Below are 20,340 nucleotides of genomic sequence, written 5' to 3'. Positions count from 1 at the left end.
TTGACCTACAGGTTATTAATTTATGTGCCACTGAATGCCCATTACCAGAACAAAAACCCTTTCCCATGAACTGGTGGGAGATTGCACAAGAGCTGTGTTGCTTTCTGAAAATTGGCACGGCCTTATCCAGTCAATGTGCATTAGAGGCTTGGGGGAGAGAACAAAAACTTGAAGTCCAAAATGGATGGGCATCTCTCATTGCAGATCAAATGCTTGTGAAGGACTTCCTAGGGGAAAGTAACCTTCACCTTCCATCCTCCCCCCAAGAGTAATGAAAGCTCCTGAAGTTCCAGATGGCCTGAAACAAAAGGATACAGGAGCGGATGGGAACAATACACACTAGAAAAATGTAAATGCCGCCAAAAGGAAAATGAGGAATCATTTCACAAGGATAGACCCCTGCAAACAATTCCCACGCAAGCAAAAATCCAGCCTTCAGGAAACCAGTGCTGCAGAAAATCCCTTGCTGAGGGCTGCTTCAAGCTATCCAGAGCAATATCTCATTCCGACTAATGAATTTCTCACATTTCATAATAGTGATTTCCCCCCCATTTTCCACAGGGGGTGTGTCCTGACCCAGACATACAGAACTCTTTTCTGCCACGCTGCCTGTCTGGGTCAGGACAAAAATGTTCCTTTATGACCCCTCTACAGCATTGCACAATTGGTCTGGGACATTATGAGGTTTTAGTGATTGTGGTATTGTTGGCTGGTAGTTTATGGGTTGTTGTTGTTGTTGTTTGTTTGACAGTTCTCATCTTCTGATGGATCAAGTATTGCCAAAGGTGGGAACTCAGTGATGAATAGTCTGATACGTGTGTCAAATCCTATGTTTTCCAAAGGAGGGAAACTTGCACTTAGGCTGCACACAGACCACAACAGTGTTGCTTTAGTCTAGGGGAAGCTTTATAACACAGCATTGTGGCAATGGCAGGGTAGTGGAAATAGTGAGGGCACGGGCATAACTCTTCTCATCTACAAATGGATTCTGATTTGAGAAAGAGCAAGAGAGACAGAGAGAGAGAGAGATAGGGCTAGAAGAGGTCCTTTAGCATACTTAAATCCTGCCTCAGCACGGAGAGGAAGGACTAGAGGACCTCCTGAGTCCCTTCAAGCCCTACATTTCTATGAAGCTTTGATTCTATTATTACTGATTCAGGGAATCTCTAGCCTGCTGTTACTCACCCACTAATTATACAATACATGAACAGAGAATGGTGTGCTCATCCATTGTGTTCTCAAGGAAAAACCACTATATAATCCACAAAAGCACCTTTAACTAAATTACAAGTATTCTGCAAGGGATAGGCACACTTTTAAGGGAAGGGATGGCACCAAAGAGAGAGGAAATCTCTTATAAAGGCAGGAAACTTTATTTATAGTTAGGGCTCCGTATCTGTCATGGAGGCCACGGAAGTCACGGATTCCATGACTTTCCGTGACTTCTGCAGGAGCCAGGGTAGCTGACCTCACAGCTGCCCCAGCAGCTGGCTCCAGGGCCAGCTGCTCAAGTGGCCCCCAGGACAGCCACGCCATCCACGTTTGCAGCAGCCGTGGGGACAGCCACATCAGCCACTGCACCAGCGGCCCACAGCGGTGGTCCCGGGGTGGCTGGAGCAGCACCAGTCTGCGGCCCCAGGCAGTGGTCCCCAGCTGGAGTAGCCACCGGCAGCGGCCCTGGGCAGCGGTCCCCGGCCAGCCAGAGAAGCCCCGGTCCACGGGGCCAGGCAGCTGGTGCCGCTGGCCCCGGACATCCCGCCCCCAACAGTGGCCCCCTTGGATCACCCCCCCTCAGCAGCAGCCCCCCCATGGCCCTCCAGCCTCCCACTCCCAAGATTTAATCAGGTATTTTTGGTATAAGTCATGGACAGGTCACGGCCGTGAATTTTTGTTTATTCCCCATGACTTGTCCATGACTTTTACTAAAAATACCCGTGACTAAGTCGTAGCCTTATTTATGGTCTATTTAGCTCAGAACACATTTTACTCTCATACCATTGGAATCCTGTACAGTAGAGAAACAGCAAGATCACACATGCAAGGGTAGATCAAGCAAGATTTGTTCATGTTGATAAAACATGTTGAAAACCTATGGGCGCCAGTGGACCTGTTTATTTCCACATGGTGCTTCTGTCGCGGAGACAAGGCAATTAATCCAAGTAAGCACACTAAGGGCAACATTTTCCTGATATGAGACCCATTGCAAGGCCCTCCTCACCACTTAAGAATCACATCGGGGAAGAGGATGATACTGACAAAGTGGCCATGCAGGTGGAGGCCTCCGCTCCCCGTTATGCCAGCCCAGCACAATCAGTTTCCCACTGCTGTAAAAAGGACATAGTACATACACACCAACCTCTCAAGGGTATTCTGAGGATTAAATAATGTCTGTAAAACTACTTTGTTCATATAAAAAACGATCAGACCCTAAGTATTCTGAACGATCAGACCCTAAGTATCAGAGGGGGAGCCATGTTAGTCTGAATCTGTAAAAAGCAACAGAGGGTCCTGTGGCACCTTTAAGACTACCAGAAGTATTGGAGCATAAGCTTTCGTGGGTGAAAGCCCACGAAAGCTTATGCTCCAATACTTCTGTTAGTCTTAAAGGTGCCACAGGACAATCAGACCCTAAGTGTCTCAAGTTGGGTGCCTCATCACTGAGGCACCAGAAATTATTGGACATTTTTGAAAAATTTGGCTTTAATTTCTCTCAGATTTGCTCATCCAAAAAATGGGGATAATATAAGGCACTGTGAAGAGAAATTCATTTACGTTTCTGAAACACTCAGATGCTATGGCGACAAATGCCATAGAAACACCCATGAGGCAATTAATTCTGTATTCAATGTTGAGTTTGTTAGGTATGTGGTAAATAAGGCAGTGGCCACAAATCTCAGGAATGATGAGGACATAAAGAAATACTGAACAGCTACTCCACTCAGTGAACATCATCTATCCTGTGCACTGAATGAAGCTGGGGCTCTCTAGAAAAAAATAGTAAGTGATCATCTAATTAAAGATAGTATCATAATTATTCCTGGGGGAATTCTGTGCCAAAAAATTACGAATTCTGCGCACAATATTTTAAAATTCTCTAAATTTTCTGCATATTTTTTGTCAAAATAACACAATATAATCATGCCAGTTTCAATTATTTTGGCAATTTATTTCAAAATACCTGTCAATAAGTATGTCTGTAACAATACAGACAACAAAAAAGATTCAGGAAATGTTTTTTGACAAATAGCTTCCTTCCTTGGCATATTAATACAGAGCTTTGAGTAATAATTCATTTAAACTACAATACCAGAAACTAGGGCTGTCAATTAATCGCAGTTAACTCACACGATTAGCTAAAAAAAATTAATCGCGATTAAAAAAATTAATCGCGGTTAATCGCATTCTTAAACAATAGAATACCAAATGAAATTTATTACGTATTTTTGGATGTAAAGTGCTCACTTTATATTATTTTTTATTACAAATATTTGCACTGTAAAAATGATAAACAAAATAGTATTTTTCAATTCACCTCATACAAGTACTGAAGTGCAATCTCTTTATCATGAAAGTGTAACTTACAAATGTAGATTTTTTTTTGTTGCATAACTGCACTCAAAAACAAAACAATGTAAAACTTTAGAGCCTACAAGTCCACTCAGTCCTACTTCTTGTTCAGCCAATCACTAAGACAAACAAGTTTGTTTACTTTTATGGGAGATATTTCTGCCTGCATCTTATTTCCAATGTCACCTGAAAGTGAGAACAGGACTTCGCATGGCACTTTTGTAGCCAGTGTTGCAACGTATTTAAGTGCCAGATATGCTAAACACTGATATGCCCCTTCATGCTTTGGCCACCATTCCAGAGGACATGCTTCCACGCTGATGATGCTCATTAAAAAAATAATGCATTAATTAAATTTGTGGGGGTGAATTGTATGTCTCCTGCTCTGTTTTACCTGCACTCTGCAATATATTTCATGTTATAGCAGTCTTGGATGATGACCCAACACATGTTGTTCATTTTAAGAACACTTTCACAGCAGATTTGACAAAATGCAAAGAAGGTACCAATGTGAGATTTCTAAAAATAGCTACAGCACTCAACCCAAGCTTTAAGAATCTGAAGTGTCATCCAAAATCTGAGAGGGATGAGGTGTAGAGCATGCTCTAGAAAGTCTTAAAAGAGCAACACTCAGATGCAGAAACTACAGAACCTGAACCACCAAAAAAGAAAATCAACCTTCTGCTGGTGGCATCTGACTCACATGATGAAAATGAACATGCGTTGGTCCGCTCTGCTTTGGATTGTTAGCAAGTAGAACCCGTCATCAGCATGGTCACATATCTTCTGGAATGGTGGTTGAAGCATGAAGGGACATATGAATCTTTAGCGCATCTGGCACGTAAATATCTTGCAACGCCAGCTACAACAGTGCCATGTGAACACCTGTTCTCACTTTCAGGTGACATTGTAAACAACAAGCGGGCAGCATTATCTCCTGTAAATTGTAATCAAATTTGTTTCTCTGAGTGATTGGCTGAAGTAGGACGGAGTGGACTTGTAGGCTCTAAAGTTTTACATTGTTTTATTTTTGAATGCAGCTATTTTTTGTACATAATTCTACATTTGTAAGTTCAACTTTCATGATAAAGAGATAGTATTTTTCAATTCTTCTAATACAAGTATTGTCGTGCAATCTCTTTTGTTTTTTACAGTGCAAATATTTGTAATAAAAAATAAATATTAAGTGAGCACTGTACACTTTTATTTCAATTACCATACAGAATACAATATATTTGAAAATGTAGAAAACATCCAAAAATATTTAAATAAATGGTATTCTGTTATTGTTTAACAGCACGATTAATCACGATTAATCACAATTAATCTGTTTAATTGCTTGACAGCCCTACCAGCAACTTATTTCCCACCCCCCTCAGAAGCAATGCAAAGGCTTGGGGGAGTCAGGGGTAATGGAGGAGCCAAGGGAGCGGGAAATAATTGCTGGAAAGGAGCCTAGGAGCGAACCTGGAGGGTTGTTGGGTGTGCATGGGAGAAATATGGAACAGGGACTGTTAGGGAGTTGGGGAGCCTCCCCTGTGCAGATCCTGGCTGACCCCTAGCCTCTCCCATTCAGTCAGGCACATCTGCCCCTGTCCCCATGTGTCCCTGCACCCCCACTCAGCCACCTCCTATCCCCAGGTAGCCCTGAACCCCTCAATATCCATGTATCCCTGCACCCCATTCAGCTCCCTCCTGCCCCCTGTCACCACATGGCCCTGCACCCCTATTCCCATTCAGCCCCTGCCCCAGTCTGCCCCCCCACTAGCTCTTCTGAACCCCAGTCTGTGACACCCCCAGCAGTCCCATGTGACCTGCTCTGTCTGTCCCTCCCCATCCCGTGCCTCTTAACTTGGCCCCACAGGCAGGGTGCTGTGAGTAACACAGCTGACCGCTGGCTACTACTGCCAATGAGCCGGCAACCCCTGTTGGGCAAAAGGCATAACTGCGGCATCTCTCTGGAAGAATGTATTTTCTGCAGAGAAAAAAACTGCGTGAGACATTAATTCTGTGCATTTGCAGTGGGGCAAAATTCCCCCAGGAGTACATAATGCATATGCACAAAGGGTTGAATACAGGTTGCTCAGGCAACCTTAATTCTGGAATTTAATATTTGAGCACTTGCCTTTGCACAATTAACAATATTCTTTTAGTGTAAGTGTCACGGGGTGGCACCAGCCCTTTAAGAGGGAAGAGGCCAGTGCACCTAGGACTGGTCAGCTGACCCCCACATATAAGAGAAGGCACCTGGGCCCTGGGGGGGAGCATGGGTGAGTCAGGCCTGAGATGCAGTCAGGAAAGGGGCAGAGAGATACGACCTGGAGCTCTTGTTTTCTGCTCGCTGGCACTGTGGAGACAGGCCAGAAGCCAGGAGGCTGGGGTAGTGGGAGCAGGAACAGCAGGAAATTCCCTGAGAGTGGCTGGCAGAGTGCCCTGGCAGAAGAGGCAGTAGGAATGGGGGGGAGGAGGGAAGGGAGCCCTGGGAGGATAGGCTCAATTAACAGAGATTGGGAGAACCCTGTCATGGGCCCTGAAACATGAGAAATTGAGAGAGGTAAAGGGAAAAATCATCAGGGAGCTACAGCCCACAGTGGGCTGAGGAACTGTGTTCGACAGGTTTTTGCGTATGTTTGAGAAATAAAACTGCCTGCAAAAAACCCAATCTTGCACCTTGAAGTCAATGGTGCAAGGGAGTTTTGTCACTAATTTCGAGGAGAGCAAGATAGTGTTTTATTTTCTTTATAATTAGACAAAATGATTGTCTTTTAGATTATATTGGAAGTCAGATGATGTTAGTACACAAGTGCAACTAAAAATATTAACCACCCACAAGTGGTACCGGTTGAAAGGCTTTGGGAGACAAGATAAACAAACCAATCCAGCTTTCACACTTTACTTTGTAACTAAAATAACATCAACTTCAATTTGTACAGTTGAGGATCTGTATAATGTAAACAATAACAAAAATTGCATTTCTCTAGCACCTTACATCTGAGGTTCTCAAAGTACTTTGCAAACATGAATTAGCCTCACCTACCTCAGAGATGTATGGTCGCTGTGATTTATACTCATTTTTAGAGTAGTTCTAATGGAGGTACAGCGTCAGTGATAGAGCCAGGAACAGAAACCCACGAAAGTACTGACACTCAGTCCCACTTCTAACCACTAGGCAATGCCTCCTTCAATCAGATTAAGTGGAATGAAAAATGAGTAATTTAGTCCATCTATATTCAGAATAATAACTGATAAAGATTTCTTGTAAGGGTTTTTAAAATTAAAAGGGCTCAGAATTAGACAACATATATCCGTAACCAGCACATGGGAACATTAATTGGGAGAGATATAACCAAACCATTTTAAAAGCTAATTTATATGCATAATCTCAAGATCTGGCATTATTGAAAGAAAGTGTGTTAGGAGACTCAGCAAGAAACTACAAGAAACTCAGCTTTCTTGTTGAGCTCTGCAGGAAAGTTTTAGGAACTATTTTAAGGTATCAATGAGGTCTTAGGGACAATCAGGAACATAGAGTATTGTGGTGCAAAGCAAGGGAAAAATCCAAGGAAAGTTTTCACTAACCTCCTATCATTCTTTTGAGATTATTATTACTATTGTGTATAAAGGCACTGAGATTAATTTCCCAGAAAGGCTGTGACAAAGGTTCCATGTCAGAAGGCATAAAGTTTAAAAATAGGAATAAACTTTAGTTAACTTTTAATTTAACATTCATAATTATTACTCATTAAATTATTCATCACTTCTAGGCAGCTGTGTCTCCTGTCTGGGGTCTGTACAGCCTCACTGGAGGACAAGGCTGGGGGCGGTCAAGCTGTGCCAGAGGAGCTGCCGGCACAGGGCACTGGCTTCTGGGAGCGGCAGCCCCACATTCAGCTCCTTTCGCTGCTGCAGTTCTTGGGAGAGCCCTGCGGTTCAGTGCATCCACAGATATCCGCATCCATGGATATAAATTTGTATCCACACAGGGCTCTAGTCATTTTTTTATGAGGAGGGTCAGGGTTGGGGAGTCGGTACTGTATCAGTAAAAGTTAAAAGCTATTTGCACCACTGGTCTCCAGACAGGTATTGAATCGGACGACTCCTACGCACATGGGCTATGCCCCGTTTTGGGCAGCAACACCAATTGTTGATGCTCTGTTGCGCTGAATTTTTTGTCATGTCCCCAAGAATGAGGTTGTGGTCACTTTGCCCCCCTGTAACCTAGCCTCCTGGCTGAAGTTCCACCATCAGGAAACTCTGACCTTTTGTATAAGGCAGCACAGACCTTCAGTTACATTTTTCCAGCTTATCCTTTAGTTGAACCAAGTCCTTGGATCTCAACACTGTCAAACAATGAGGAAGTTTTGATCCAGTTCTAACACTACAGTTCAGAACTCTTTAGAATAAATTAGTACATAAGCACTTAAAAGAGAGTAACAGAATGAATGGGAAGCACCACAGATTCGCAAAGAACAGGTCAAGCCAGACAAACCTGATAGCCCACAGAACTTGAGCAAAATTACAGGGTTAGTGGACAAGTGAAAACAATAAATTTAATTTAACCATAACATTTCATGTTAGTGGGGAGGCAAAGATGTCCCTAGGAGGCTTTCACAGATTTTCATAGGTACAGGAAGTTCAAATGGTTTTCTTGAGCCTCTACTTAGTTATTTCATAGATCAATTAAATTTATATATATACATCTTGTCTTTTAATGAGACTTTTGGTACATTATTGCTGAAAAATTAATACTAACACTGGAAATATGGTGACTGATTAGGATTACTGTAGTGAAAATACTAAATTGCCAGACACCCTGAAATCAGAACATAGTTACTGTACTTAAACTTTGGCCTGGTCTACACTACGACTTTAATTCGGATTTAGCTGCTTTAATTCGAATTAACGCTTGACCCGTCCACACAACGAAGCCATTTAATTCGAATTAAAGAGCCCTTTAATTCGATTTCTGTACTCCTCGACAAGAGGAGTAGCGTCAAAATCGGTATTGTTAATCCGAATTAAGGTTAGTGTGGCCGCAATTCGAAGTTATTGGCAATTCAATGTTATTGGCTACCCACAATGCAACGCTCTGGAAATCGATGCTACTACGGTAGCTTGGACGCACACCACCGAATTAATGGTGCCTAGTGTGGCCGAATACATTCGAATTTATAAAATCGGTTTCCTAAATTCGAATTATATAAATTCGGATTAATCCTGTAGTGTAGACATACCCTTAAATATCAAACTGGGAAGAGGTGGCAAGTGGCATTCTCCAAAATTTTATATTGCGACTGATACTATTTAATATCTTTCTGAATAATTTGGGGAAAAAAGTAAATTGTACATTGATTGAATGTACAGGAGACACAGGATTAAGTTAAGCTTCAACACAGCAGGTGGGTAGGTTGAAAATAAAGAAATATCTGGAAAGCTGAGAGAGATGGGCGTATTTAAGTGGGATGAGATTTTAATATAGATAAATGTAGAATAATAAGCTTGGGAAAAATTAACACCCAGCTAAAGCAACCAAATGGGAAAATGCCAATTTTCATTAAAAAAAAGTTTCCAATAGATTTCACAGTTTATTCACACTGTGAGAATTCACACTGGGTATATGCATCAGGTCTGACAACTTGTTTGCTACATTCCAGCCTGATGTGATTTCAAAAGGAAGAAAAACAGATTCCCTGAAAACCTACCTTTTAAAATAGAATATTAATTTCCTTTAAATATGCATACAGTGTTCATGAAATGTACCAGATTTACAACTTCAGTAACAGAAGTGTAAACTTCATTTTACGTATCCACCAATGAGACCTAGAGGGACCCCCTGTAGAGGGGTAGTTCAGTCTGCAACCCAATGGAGAATTTCTTCTTTAGATGAAGTGATAAGGCCCAGTCCTTTGGAAGCCACTGGACCAGAGTTTTCTCCTTGTTATCACAAAAAAGTTCCAAGTGGCCTCAGAGTACAGCAGAGGGAAAACTGTGAAGTACTGGTTAGCCACTGATTGGTTACTATAAAAGCCAACATTATTCCAGAAACTAAACTGCATCTTGATGAAGGGTATTAATATATAAAAGAAAATAACATTCTGAGGGATAGCAGCTTATACCAAACTAAGGCCTGGTCCACACTAACCCCCCACTTCGAACTAAGGTATGCAAATTCAGCTACGTTAATAACGTAGCTGAATTCGAAGTACCTTAGTTCGAACTTACCGCGGGTCCAGACGCGGCAGGCAGGCTCCCCCGTCGATGCCGCGTACTCCTCTCGCCGAGCTGGAGTACCGGCGTCGACGGCGAGCACTTCCGGGATCGATTTATCGCGTCTAGACAAGACGTGATAAATCGATCCCAGAAGATCGATTGCTTACGGCTGGACCAGGAAGTAAGTGTAGACCTGCCCTAAGAGACTGAGAGAGAGAGAGAGAGAGAGAAAGAGAAATAATATATTTTCGCTTCTCTGAATGATAATATATCTAAAATAGTGAGCTTTCAATATCAAAGGACAAACTCAAAAGACATATTTGCAATGCACTCAAATTAAACTGTAATAATGTAAACTTGTTAAATTGTATATCCTTTCCACATACCAAGTTAAAGCTATGGAATATTTAAATGGCTCGCTCTTAAATGAGTGTCTAAAGGATACATTATCTTATCTTTGTCTCATTGATTTCATGATCCACATACTCTGATAGTCAGATATTTTGCCAAAGGAAAGATGAGCTACAACAAAATAAAAGTTTATAAAACTGAATATTACTCTTTTATTCACACACTAATCCCAATATGACTGAAGGGCGTGAAATGGCTGGTGTGGTAGTAATCAATGCTATCGTTTTATTTATTTGTGTTGAAGAGCTGCTTACCAAGGAGAGCCATACAGTCTGAACCCCCTCACCGTCACTTCAGAGTCTTGAAGATAGATGCAATTGGTTAGAAGAGACTGCACGTTTTCATAGCTCTCTGGTTTCAGCTTAGACACAGAAGGGAAATAGTAAAAGTCCTGCTTGATTAAGTCTGCCATGAACTCTTGGTCAAAGGTCAATTCATGATTTCCTGCGATCACAATCTTGTATTCATACGGCAGGCTACCTAAAATAGTGAAAAACAACAACAAACCTCAGTTATCTTTCAGTTGCTGAAAACTGAATAAAAGAAACAAACAAGAAACACAAAACAGTACCACACAACATTCTTACACATTTGAAACAACCAAATTCTGCCCTGAGATGTGTGACCATAAATACCATTGACTTCAATGGTAGTGACATGCACCTTTCCAATAGCAGAATTTGACTCTTAATATACATGGAAGTAGTGTGATGACTCTGCCTTAACTATTTAATATTTTTAAAAAATTATGCACACCTCTGCATGATATTTACTTACCACTGGTTACAGCTGCCACTTGTCATGATGACAGTAAAACTCTCAGACAAATGTTTGGGTATAAAAGCCACTGATCATAACCCTTATTAAAATAAACACCACCTCTAAATTTCCTGCAACCTGCTAGTGCTTAAATATCATTTTATAGTAAAGAGGCCTTACATGTCCAAAGCTTCTGCCAGACTAATAGACCTCCTGCCACCATCCAGAAGCCAAACCTTCAACCAAGATAGGGCTCAGGCTTACCTATTGGGATCCTTTGTATCTGTGCCTGATTTGCCTTCCCCCATAGCCTTTAGCCCTACCCATTTTCAAACCTGTGTCCAACCACGGGGGGGGGGGGGGGGGCACTTGCCCTCAAAGCTGCAACAATAAAATTGCAAAAAGCCAAGATCAATGTAGCGTAGAAAACTTCTGCCTACTAGGAAAATTTTGTGAGTGCTTGCAATCAGGCCGGCTCTAGGTTTTTTGCCACCCCAAGCAAAAAAGTGTTTGGCTGCCCCCCCCACCCCAGCCCTGGGCTCTCACCCCCCCTCCCACGAGTGCCCTCCCGCACCCGCACCTCCTGCCGCCCCAGCCCTGGGCTCTCTCTTCCCCCACCCTCCCACCCGCACCCCTGCTGCCCCAGCGCTGGGCCCTCCCATGCCCCGACCCCAATCTACCCGCACCCCCTGCCACCCCAGCCCTGGGCTCCCCACCAACAGTGCTGACTCCACCTGCTCCCCCCTCGCCTCCAGCCGGTCCGGAGCTGGCAGGGTTGGGGTAAGCAGGGGGGCTCCCGGGCCGCGCCTCAGCCCAGGGTCCCTCCAGCCAGGGCTCCCACCTCCAGGACCGGCCGGGACCCGGGAGGGCAGAGCCGGGGGACCGCCCCAGCAGGGGGCTGAGGAGCCAGGGCAGGGTAGCCCCAGAGGGAGCGGAGCCCCGGAGAGCGGGACGCGGGCCCCGCATAGCAGCGCCCCGCCCTCTATGGCCCCGCTGCTGCTGCTGCTTCTGGCCACCGTGCCGCAGTCCCTGGGTGGCTCGGGACGATTCGCCCAGCCCCGGCTGCGGCGCTGGGGGGTGGCCACCCTGCCGCACCTGCAGGCAGCTCTGTGTGCCCCACGGGGCGGCCCCCAGCCTGAGTGTCCCCCGCTCGGAACCTGCCCGGCCCAGCCACAAGGTGCGGGCACTGCTCCCCCGTGGCGGGAACCGCAGCGGCCCCAGGGCGCCCCGGTGCACGACGCGCTGCTGCTGCCAGGGCCGGCTCTAGGCTTTTGCTGCCCGAAGAAAAAAAACAAAAACAAAAAAGATGGCCAGAATGTCGCCCCTGAAAATGTGCTGCCCCAAGCACTTGCTTGGTTTGCTGGTGCCTAGAGCCGGCCCTGCTTGCAATGAAGAACACTAACAAGATAACAGTCAAAGCAGTGAACTCATCATACACAGTGAAGAGTGTTCAATATTATACTCAGCAACTCGCTCTGAGTGTTGATCCTCACAGCATATTACCACAGGACGGCAAGAACTCCTAATTCCTCTGCCCACAAACTCTCTCTCACATACACTCCCGAGCAGCCGCTCTACAACAGAAAAATTCCTACTGACTCCACGTGGTTATCAGCTGGACCCTGTACTTGAAAGCAGGGATCACCTGAGGGACCTTAACACAAACCTTTGAATGTGTCTACAGAGGACAGAGAGGAGACTAAAAGATACATAAGGAAGAGGAAAACACTTTGAATAAGGCTGCTTCCAGCCAGAATATGGGCAGGACCTAACATTGCTTTTGTACTAGTGATGGTGGTTTGGGGGGGGAAATGACTTCATTGCAAATGCATGGTAGTTACCTAAATCCACAGAAACCTAGTCAGATTTTTTTCTTGATTAAAAACTACAAGGTAACATTATATAAAACGTCACTGATAACTCTGAGCCCAATTCAGAGCAAGAGTAACAGGTGATACAAATCACCATGTCTACGTAAAATGGCATAAAAGTTGGCATGGGTAGGACTGAGGAATAAAATGCACCCACATGGGATTTACAGCTAGTGAAACAGCAGTTAGACAGGGCTGGTGATTGTATACAGACTGTGTGGAAATGGGGAAAAGAGGTGTGGCTTTACCAAAGCCCAGGATGTACAATCTAACAGCTGTCATAAAATCAAATTGCCCCCGTCTGATGTAACATAGGTAGAGATTACACCAAACATCATCCATATTCTTAGCAAACACTGCAGAGTTACCACATTTCCTCTCCTAGACAATATCCCACAGGGCATTAGGAGAACAATTTCAAGTGCAGATAGCTGAAATTAACCCAGCAGAGGAATAGGAGAGGCCTCCAGAAAGGTAGGCTTGCAACCATCTTAATCCCTGAGGTTCCAAATGGACAGACACACCCAATAGCACTTGTCTAGGAGTTTCACAGGCAACTCCTAGAAACCAACTTAGGACATGTCAAGCCCTCTGAACATTTATCAGCACAGAACAATAAGTGCTGAAATGCTTTCTTGGTATTAGAACATGTAACAGATACTCAGGGGAGTTTTGTGGTAGAGATCCATGAGCTACAGTAGGGGTCGGCAACCTTTCAGAAGTGGTGTGCCGAGTCTTCATTTATTCACTCTAATTTAAGGTTTCACGTGCCAGTAATACATTTTAAAGTTTTTAGAAGGTCTCTTTCTATAAGTCTATAATATATAACTAAACTATTGTTGTATGTAAAGTAAATAAGGTTTTTAAAATGTTTAAGAAGCTTCATTTAAAATTAAATTAAAATGCAGAGCCCCCTGGACCGGTGGCCAGGACCCGGGCAGTGTGAGTGTCCCTAAATCAGCTCGCAAGCTGCCTTTGGCACGCGTGCCATAGGTTGCCTACCCCTGAGCTACAGCATCAACTCCCCACAAGATACCACAAGATTGCACTTGATATATGCAGAATGAGGAGGACTGGGGTGAAAAGTTATCAGGGTTTCCGAGACGGCCCATAACCCTTGATGGTGTATGGGGAGGGGCACAATTTAAAGGCTTGGGGGAGGGGCACATGACTGACCCACACATTGCCTCTGGGTCCTTTCCCACGCCCCTGAGCCTCCCACACCCTCCAAGCCAGCACCACCTTCCCCCCACTCCCCTCAGAAAGTTCCTTCCCCACTTCTCCCATTGCCTCCCCACTGCGGATGCGGCATAGGCCGGAGCGTGCTCTGGATACCTACCACCAAGCAGGTAACTGTGGCTGTGGGCGAGAGGAAGGGACAGGATTCAGAGGGCTTGCCTGTGCCCCCTCTGGCGGAGTTGTGCTGCCAGCCCTGTCTCTCTTCCCTGCTCTGGGCGCCTCTTAGTAGGGCCCAGCAGGAGCGCTAGAAGCTAGTGCATTTCCCAGGCACGTCCCCCTCAGTCTTGTTCAGCCCAAGTCCCACCCTGGCAGAAATCTGGGGGGGGGACACGTGACCCCGCATACACTCCCCATGCATCACCACTGCAGGGTCGGATGTGTGTTGTTGGCCAGCAATATAAGGATGCTGGCAAAACACAAAAGCGGCGCTAGAAAAAAATGCTACATTGAGTGGTCTGTAAGCACAAACGAATACATGAGTACCCAGCAGAACATATCCCATACGCTTACCCTATCTACACAGGCACTGAAGTGGGGTGGATGCACTGGCTGAAATCAAGCACTTAACCACAAGTCCACTCCTGAACACAAAGCATCACCTCAGAGATTAGGGATAGAAAGATTCTTCCCCTCCAGGTCATGGACTGACGGTGAAGCTGTTCCATGGCTGCAATACCAGCCTCTGACCCATGTCGGCGGGGGCAGGGAGAGGGGAGATGGCCAGAAACAGTGCACTACCTGATGACCAATGGCAGATCCATCATCCCCTCACCTATGAGATGCTACATCCTTACTGCAGAGTGATATGCTGGGTGTCCACAGAGCTAGGTTTCATGGTGCTCCTGGGAAGAGCACCTTATGTGCCAACTCTTCAAGCCTGCACAGCAGAGCTGTACCAGTTCTGCAGCATAGCCTTCCATAACCACAGTACTGGGAGCAGAATTTGCTCCTTAGTGCAGCAAATAGCAGTGAAAACATACGGAGGAGGCTCACCATGTTCAAACACCCATAGCCAACACAGCTACACATCATACTGATGGCATCTTCCTACTGAACCTCTGCTCTGAGCCAATAGCCCATTACCATTTTTTTTTTACCCTAAAGAGAAAGAAAGCTGATGATCATAAAAGTACTCTTTGGTCAAATGATTTCTTCCCCCATTCCCAGATCAGATGTATATTTAATCCTGGTTAATCTTCATACATTCTCCTATAAATAGGATTTTTTAAATAGGAAAAAAAAAAGCATTTACACTTAGTATCACCTCTGTTTCCTTGGGCAAATTTAAAAATAGGATTTCAGGATGTTGGGCTTTGGTACATTTTGGAATGCTGAGCTAACATTAAGAATAAGTTTTGTACTCTGTTTTTATGCCAATATTATACTAATATTCAATTCTTTCCTGTGGACCATAAATGCAATTCCCCAATGGCAGATTCCTTAGCAGAAACACTTTTTCTGATTTATGATTTTCTGGTACATTTAGATGATGAATGCTGGAGAGTCAATTAGTTATTTTAAGCATTTTTTAAAATTAAAATATTTTTATTTCCAATTCTGAAGCGCTTAACATTCTGCAGAATGTCTAACACATGTCCATATATCACATACACACACAGGCTGATAATGTAACATAAGTATTACAGTATGTCTAGGCATTCACAAGTATGATACAGCAATACCATTGCCTTTGACAAATACTGAAGAAAATTGCATGCCATAGTTTTTTTAGCAATTCCATTTCTATTCTATTTTCTAACTCTTTTCCAGCTCATCTGATCCATCCATCTACTAGCCAAGAACCTGTATGAGCTGGTTATAGTTGTTGCTTCCGCTAATGTATTTATGTCATGTTGCTGTCTGTGGGTGTTACTTAGGCAAATTAGCAAATTACTCTAAACGTACAGTTACATTTATTATAGTGGCGGCCAGAATCTCTGCTGTAGTTACAGGTCTGTCAGCTTTTCAATTAACAGCTCTGTTTTTGATGAGTTTGCAGCTCAGCTTTCTTTCTTTCATTCCATACCTAGCTGGAACTTGCTAAATCTATTTCCCCTGCTTATCTCTACGCTTTCCCCCCACCCCCGGCCCCCTTCAAACCCTCCCTCTTTTCACTTAAATTAAGAGGGTCATTGTTTAGAAAACAGTAAAAAAATAGTTGATTTTTGGCTGTTTTTTTTCACAGTTTTGTTACCTTCTAACAAAATCTTTAAAGCCTGATCCTGCAAAGACTTATGAACGTGCTTAACTCGTCATACTGACTACTCACAGGGTGTAAATTTAAGTGCATGCGTAAGTCTTTGAAAAATCGGGGTCTTCATTTGTATCTGATTGATTAGAAATGTGGATATAATCTGCGACAGAGAGAAGTACTGGACCATTCTCAGGGCTGCAGAATATGGTACTCTATTACTGTGGTTCCTTTCTGCCTTGATCTTATGCTTACTACACAACAGTGCTCAGTTTACCGCAGATACAGAGATTTTCTCACAGCCCTATGCTATTTTCGGAGCACTGTACAAATTTCTCTGCCCTGTGGGCCTGATGCTCCTACCTTTGAAGTCAATGGCAAAACTCCCATTGATTTTAGTAGGAACAGAATCAGGCAACATGAGCTCAACCCTGTGAGGTACTGAGTGCCTCTTGAATGCCCTATACTGCAGGACTGAGCTCTTGGCAAACATCAAAGATCACTCATGTGCAACATATTTACACAGTAACCATTATATTAAATCATCAACTTTCTTGCTTACATATGTTTAGTACTTAGATTATCCTGAAGCAAGCCCCTAAAATCTTTGGATGGATTTCTTGTTACACGGTTATTTTCCTTGATTGTTATCATTTTTATGTAGTTATATATTATATATGAGGGTTATCTGAAAAACAACAAAGAGAGAATTTTTAAAAACCTGAAATGCTGATAATTAGAATAATTTGCATTTAAGGTTATGAGTACCATTTCTCATTTGACCAACAGATCATTTGAAAATTAATCTTTATCTTAAATGTATTGACAATTCTGCATGGAATTTTCTGAAAATTTAAAAGCTTTGATGAATCATAGCAATGTAGGGGTGGAAGGGACTTCAAGAGGTCCTCTAGTCTATCCCCCCACGATGGGGCAGAACCTGATTCATTATGCCGTTACACAGCCTTTTTACTATTTTCACCAATAACTGATGTAAATGAGTTTATATTAATGTCATAATCAGAGATGCAACATTTGAGGAAAACAAGTTGGAAAGTTATTGTCACTGAATGTACTCTCTCTTTAACAGAATAACTCCACTGCAGAGAAGCAATTTAATAGGAAGAAATTATACATTCTACTGAGTGCAGTAAAAGTTTCTCGTATACCCAGTTGTTTTTAAAAACATTGGTATTAGTGTTTGGCTCTGCTAGCAGGGAAGCAGCAGACCTGGGATGGAAAGGGAGCTAGCTGTGTGTGTGTGCAAACAAATCTGAGACCATATACTGCTCTCATGGGAATTCTGCATATGGATCCAGTACAAAATATAGCTCCCATTGAGCGTATAAGGCATATGAGAGCACATAAGAAACAGATATGCCATTCAGAAATGCCATAACGTAACATACACCACATGTCCGGTGTGACTTACAGATGTATTTAATGCTAAAGGAAAAGAAGGAAGTCTGGAATTTTGGGAAATTATATATTCTTATGACTGCTTATTCTGGTCTGCAAAACTCTCAAAGACTCCCCCTAAAATGCACATGTGTAGCTGCCCCCTGCTGGAAAACACAATATACTGTGCAGGGAAAATTCTAGCTAGAGCTGGTAGCAAAATTTTAGGCTATGTCTACAGTACATCCTATGTCAGCATAATTTATGTCGCTCAGGGGGGTGAATAAACCACCCCCCAGAGCAACATAAGTTACACCGGCATAAGTGCTCGTGCACACAGCGGAAGAGCTTCTCCTGCTGACCTAGTTTCTGCTGCTCGCGGAGGTGGTTTTTTTATGCCAATGGGGAGAGCGCTCTTCCGTCAGCATAGAGCGTCTTCACCACATACGCTGCAGCAGCACGGCTATATTGGTTCAGCTGCGCTGCTGCAGTGCTGTAAGTATAAACATGGCCTTTATCAAAATGGTTTTCCATCTGAAAATACTGTTTCAATTAAACCAATTTTTTGTATGAAATCATATTAATTTCTGACAAATTTCCCATGGGGAAAAATGTCAGAAAAATTCAAAATTTTGTTTTGAAATGAAAATTTTAATTTTTTCTGAAATGAAATTTTCAAAACAATTTTTTTCAGAATTTTCTGTTCACTAAATATCCACAATATTTGGTTTTAATCAAATTTGGAATAAAACAAAGTTTGAAATGTTGAAATTTTGTGAAAAATGGAAATTTGGAATTTCAAACAGTTCTAATTTCAGCTACTGGGCTCTGGAGCACCTTCTCCCCAAGCAACTTCCAGGGCCTCCCACCCTGAGAGGTGGGGCTCAATGCTTCCTTTTTCCCCAGCCACTTGCAATGCTACTGGTTGATGGTGGGGATGAGAACTCAACAGTTCCCTATTCCCCTCCTCCCCTCTCTTTACCTCCCTGTTTTTCTCATTTCCTCCCTCCCTCCCCACACACAAAAATATGTTGGAGGAACACTGGCTTGGACCTAAGCCAAGCAGTTTCTATAAGAGAAGAACTTTTTATAAATAGATATCACCACAAACTCTCCTATTAGACTATGGGGACTTGGTACTTAAAAATCTGGGTGATCATATTTGATTCATGTGTAGCTGAAAAAACTGTCACCTCCCCTCAACCCCCAAATTACCTTTACACATTGTCTCAAGTAAATACACATTTTTTCCAGTTCTGGCAAATGTTCATCAAAAAGTATCTTATTCTTTGTTCACTTAGTGCAAAAAAATTATAATAGCCTTCGTAATAGAATAGAACCTTACAGTTATGAAAACTTTGGGAATGGAGGTTGTTCGTAACTCTGAAATGTTCGTAACTCTGAACAAAACGTTATGGTTGTTCTTTCAGAAGTTTACAACTGAACATTGACTTAATACAGCTTTGAAACTTTACTATGCAGAAGAAAAATGCTGCTTTTAACCATCTCAATTTAGGTGAAACAAGCACAGAAAGTTTCCTTACCTTGTCAAATCTTTTTTAAACGTTCCCTTTTTTTAATAGTTTACAATTAATGCAGTACTATACTGTATTTGCTTTTTTTTTTTTTTTTGGTCTCTGCTGGTGCCTGATTATGTACTTCCGGTTCCAAATGGGGTGTGTGGTTGACCGGTCAGTTCATAACTCTGGTGTTCGTAACTCTGAGGTTCTATTGTATGTGTGTGTATATATATTTGATTAATAATATTTTTGTTTTTCTTTCATTACAGTAGATTACTAATTAAGGAAATCAATTGAACATCTAATTTTTTATGTGCCAATACAAAATTATTATAGCAATTCCCAATTTTCAAACCACAGTGGGCCCCTTTTATAGGGAAGATAATTTTTAAAGAATTACCTGAAGTGCTGGTTCACTGTCACTTGAAAAACAGACTGCAAATACTAAAAAACCCTGGGACTTTCATTTTCTAATTCACTGTCTCAGAGTTATCTGTAAATGGACTTTGTATGTATTTAAAGGTGAATCATCCTTTGGCGATGCTTTTTTCTTCTTAAATTAGATAAAATTGCAAATAATCCAAAAGCAAATGCATAGCTTTTATACTCCAGACTTCTCTTGTACTAAAAAGTTAGGAGTCTTTACCATTTATCCACTTTATTTAACAAAACACACAGACTTACAATTGCATCCCCATGCAACTTCAACAAGATATATGCAAACTCCTAACAGCAGCTGTGCGTTGCTTGTCTCTGGGTATTGTGCTAAGCAGAATTTTTAGCATTCTCTAAAAGCAGTGACAATCATACAAATGCCCACTTAATGTTCCCCCCTCTCATTTCAACCTTTTAGAATACAGCAGTGAGTGATATAGTAAAAAGACTGTATAACAGTCTCAGATTGCTTTTTTAGCATCTCTTTGACAGTTCTGTGTTTAAACACTTGGCTGATGTCTGGGAAATTTACATTAACATACTTTTTTGTATGGTGTATAATCTTGAATAACATTGTAAATCAACACTCCTCCTTAAGTCATTTGTAAACTGTTAGATCTAGCCATTTCTGCAACATAAAAGTCAGCAATTAAATCAAACACTAAAATAACAAATAAATACAATATTTTTCACCGCTACATTTGCAAATTGGGAATTCTTTAAATACATAGATATAGAT

At 42.6% G+C, this 20,340-nt stretch overlaps 1 protein-coding gene across 1 annotated transcript in view; it reads right to left on the bottom strand.

Annotated features, from left to right (window-relative positions):
* MPPED1 (metallophosphoesterase domain containing 1) overlaps positions 1–20,340 on the bottom strand; it is a 58,770-nt gene that overhangs the window by 27,360 nt on the left and 11,070 nt on the right. The window contains exon 3 of the mRNA XM_065423307.1: positions 10,443–10,668. Within this exon, the coding sequence (XP_065279379.1) occupies positions 10,443–10,668 (226 nt within the window). The remainder of the gene's footprint in view (positions 1–10,442; positions 10,669–20,340) is intronic.

Source organism: Emys orbicularis, chromosome 1 (genome assembly GCF_028017835.1).
Source record: "Emys orbicularis isolate rEmyOrb1 chromosome 1, rEmyOrb1.hap1, whole genome shotgun sequence".
Lineage (NCBI taxonomy): Eukaryota > Metazoa > Chordata > Testudines > Emydidae > Emys > Emys orbicularis.
The sequence above is the reverse complement of the archived record's forward strand: the minus strand, read 5'-3'. Positions and strand labels throughout refer to the sequence as shown.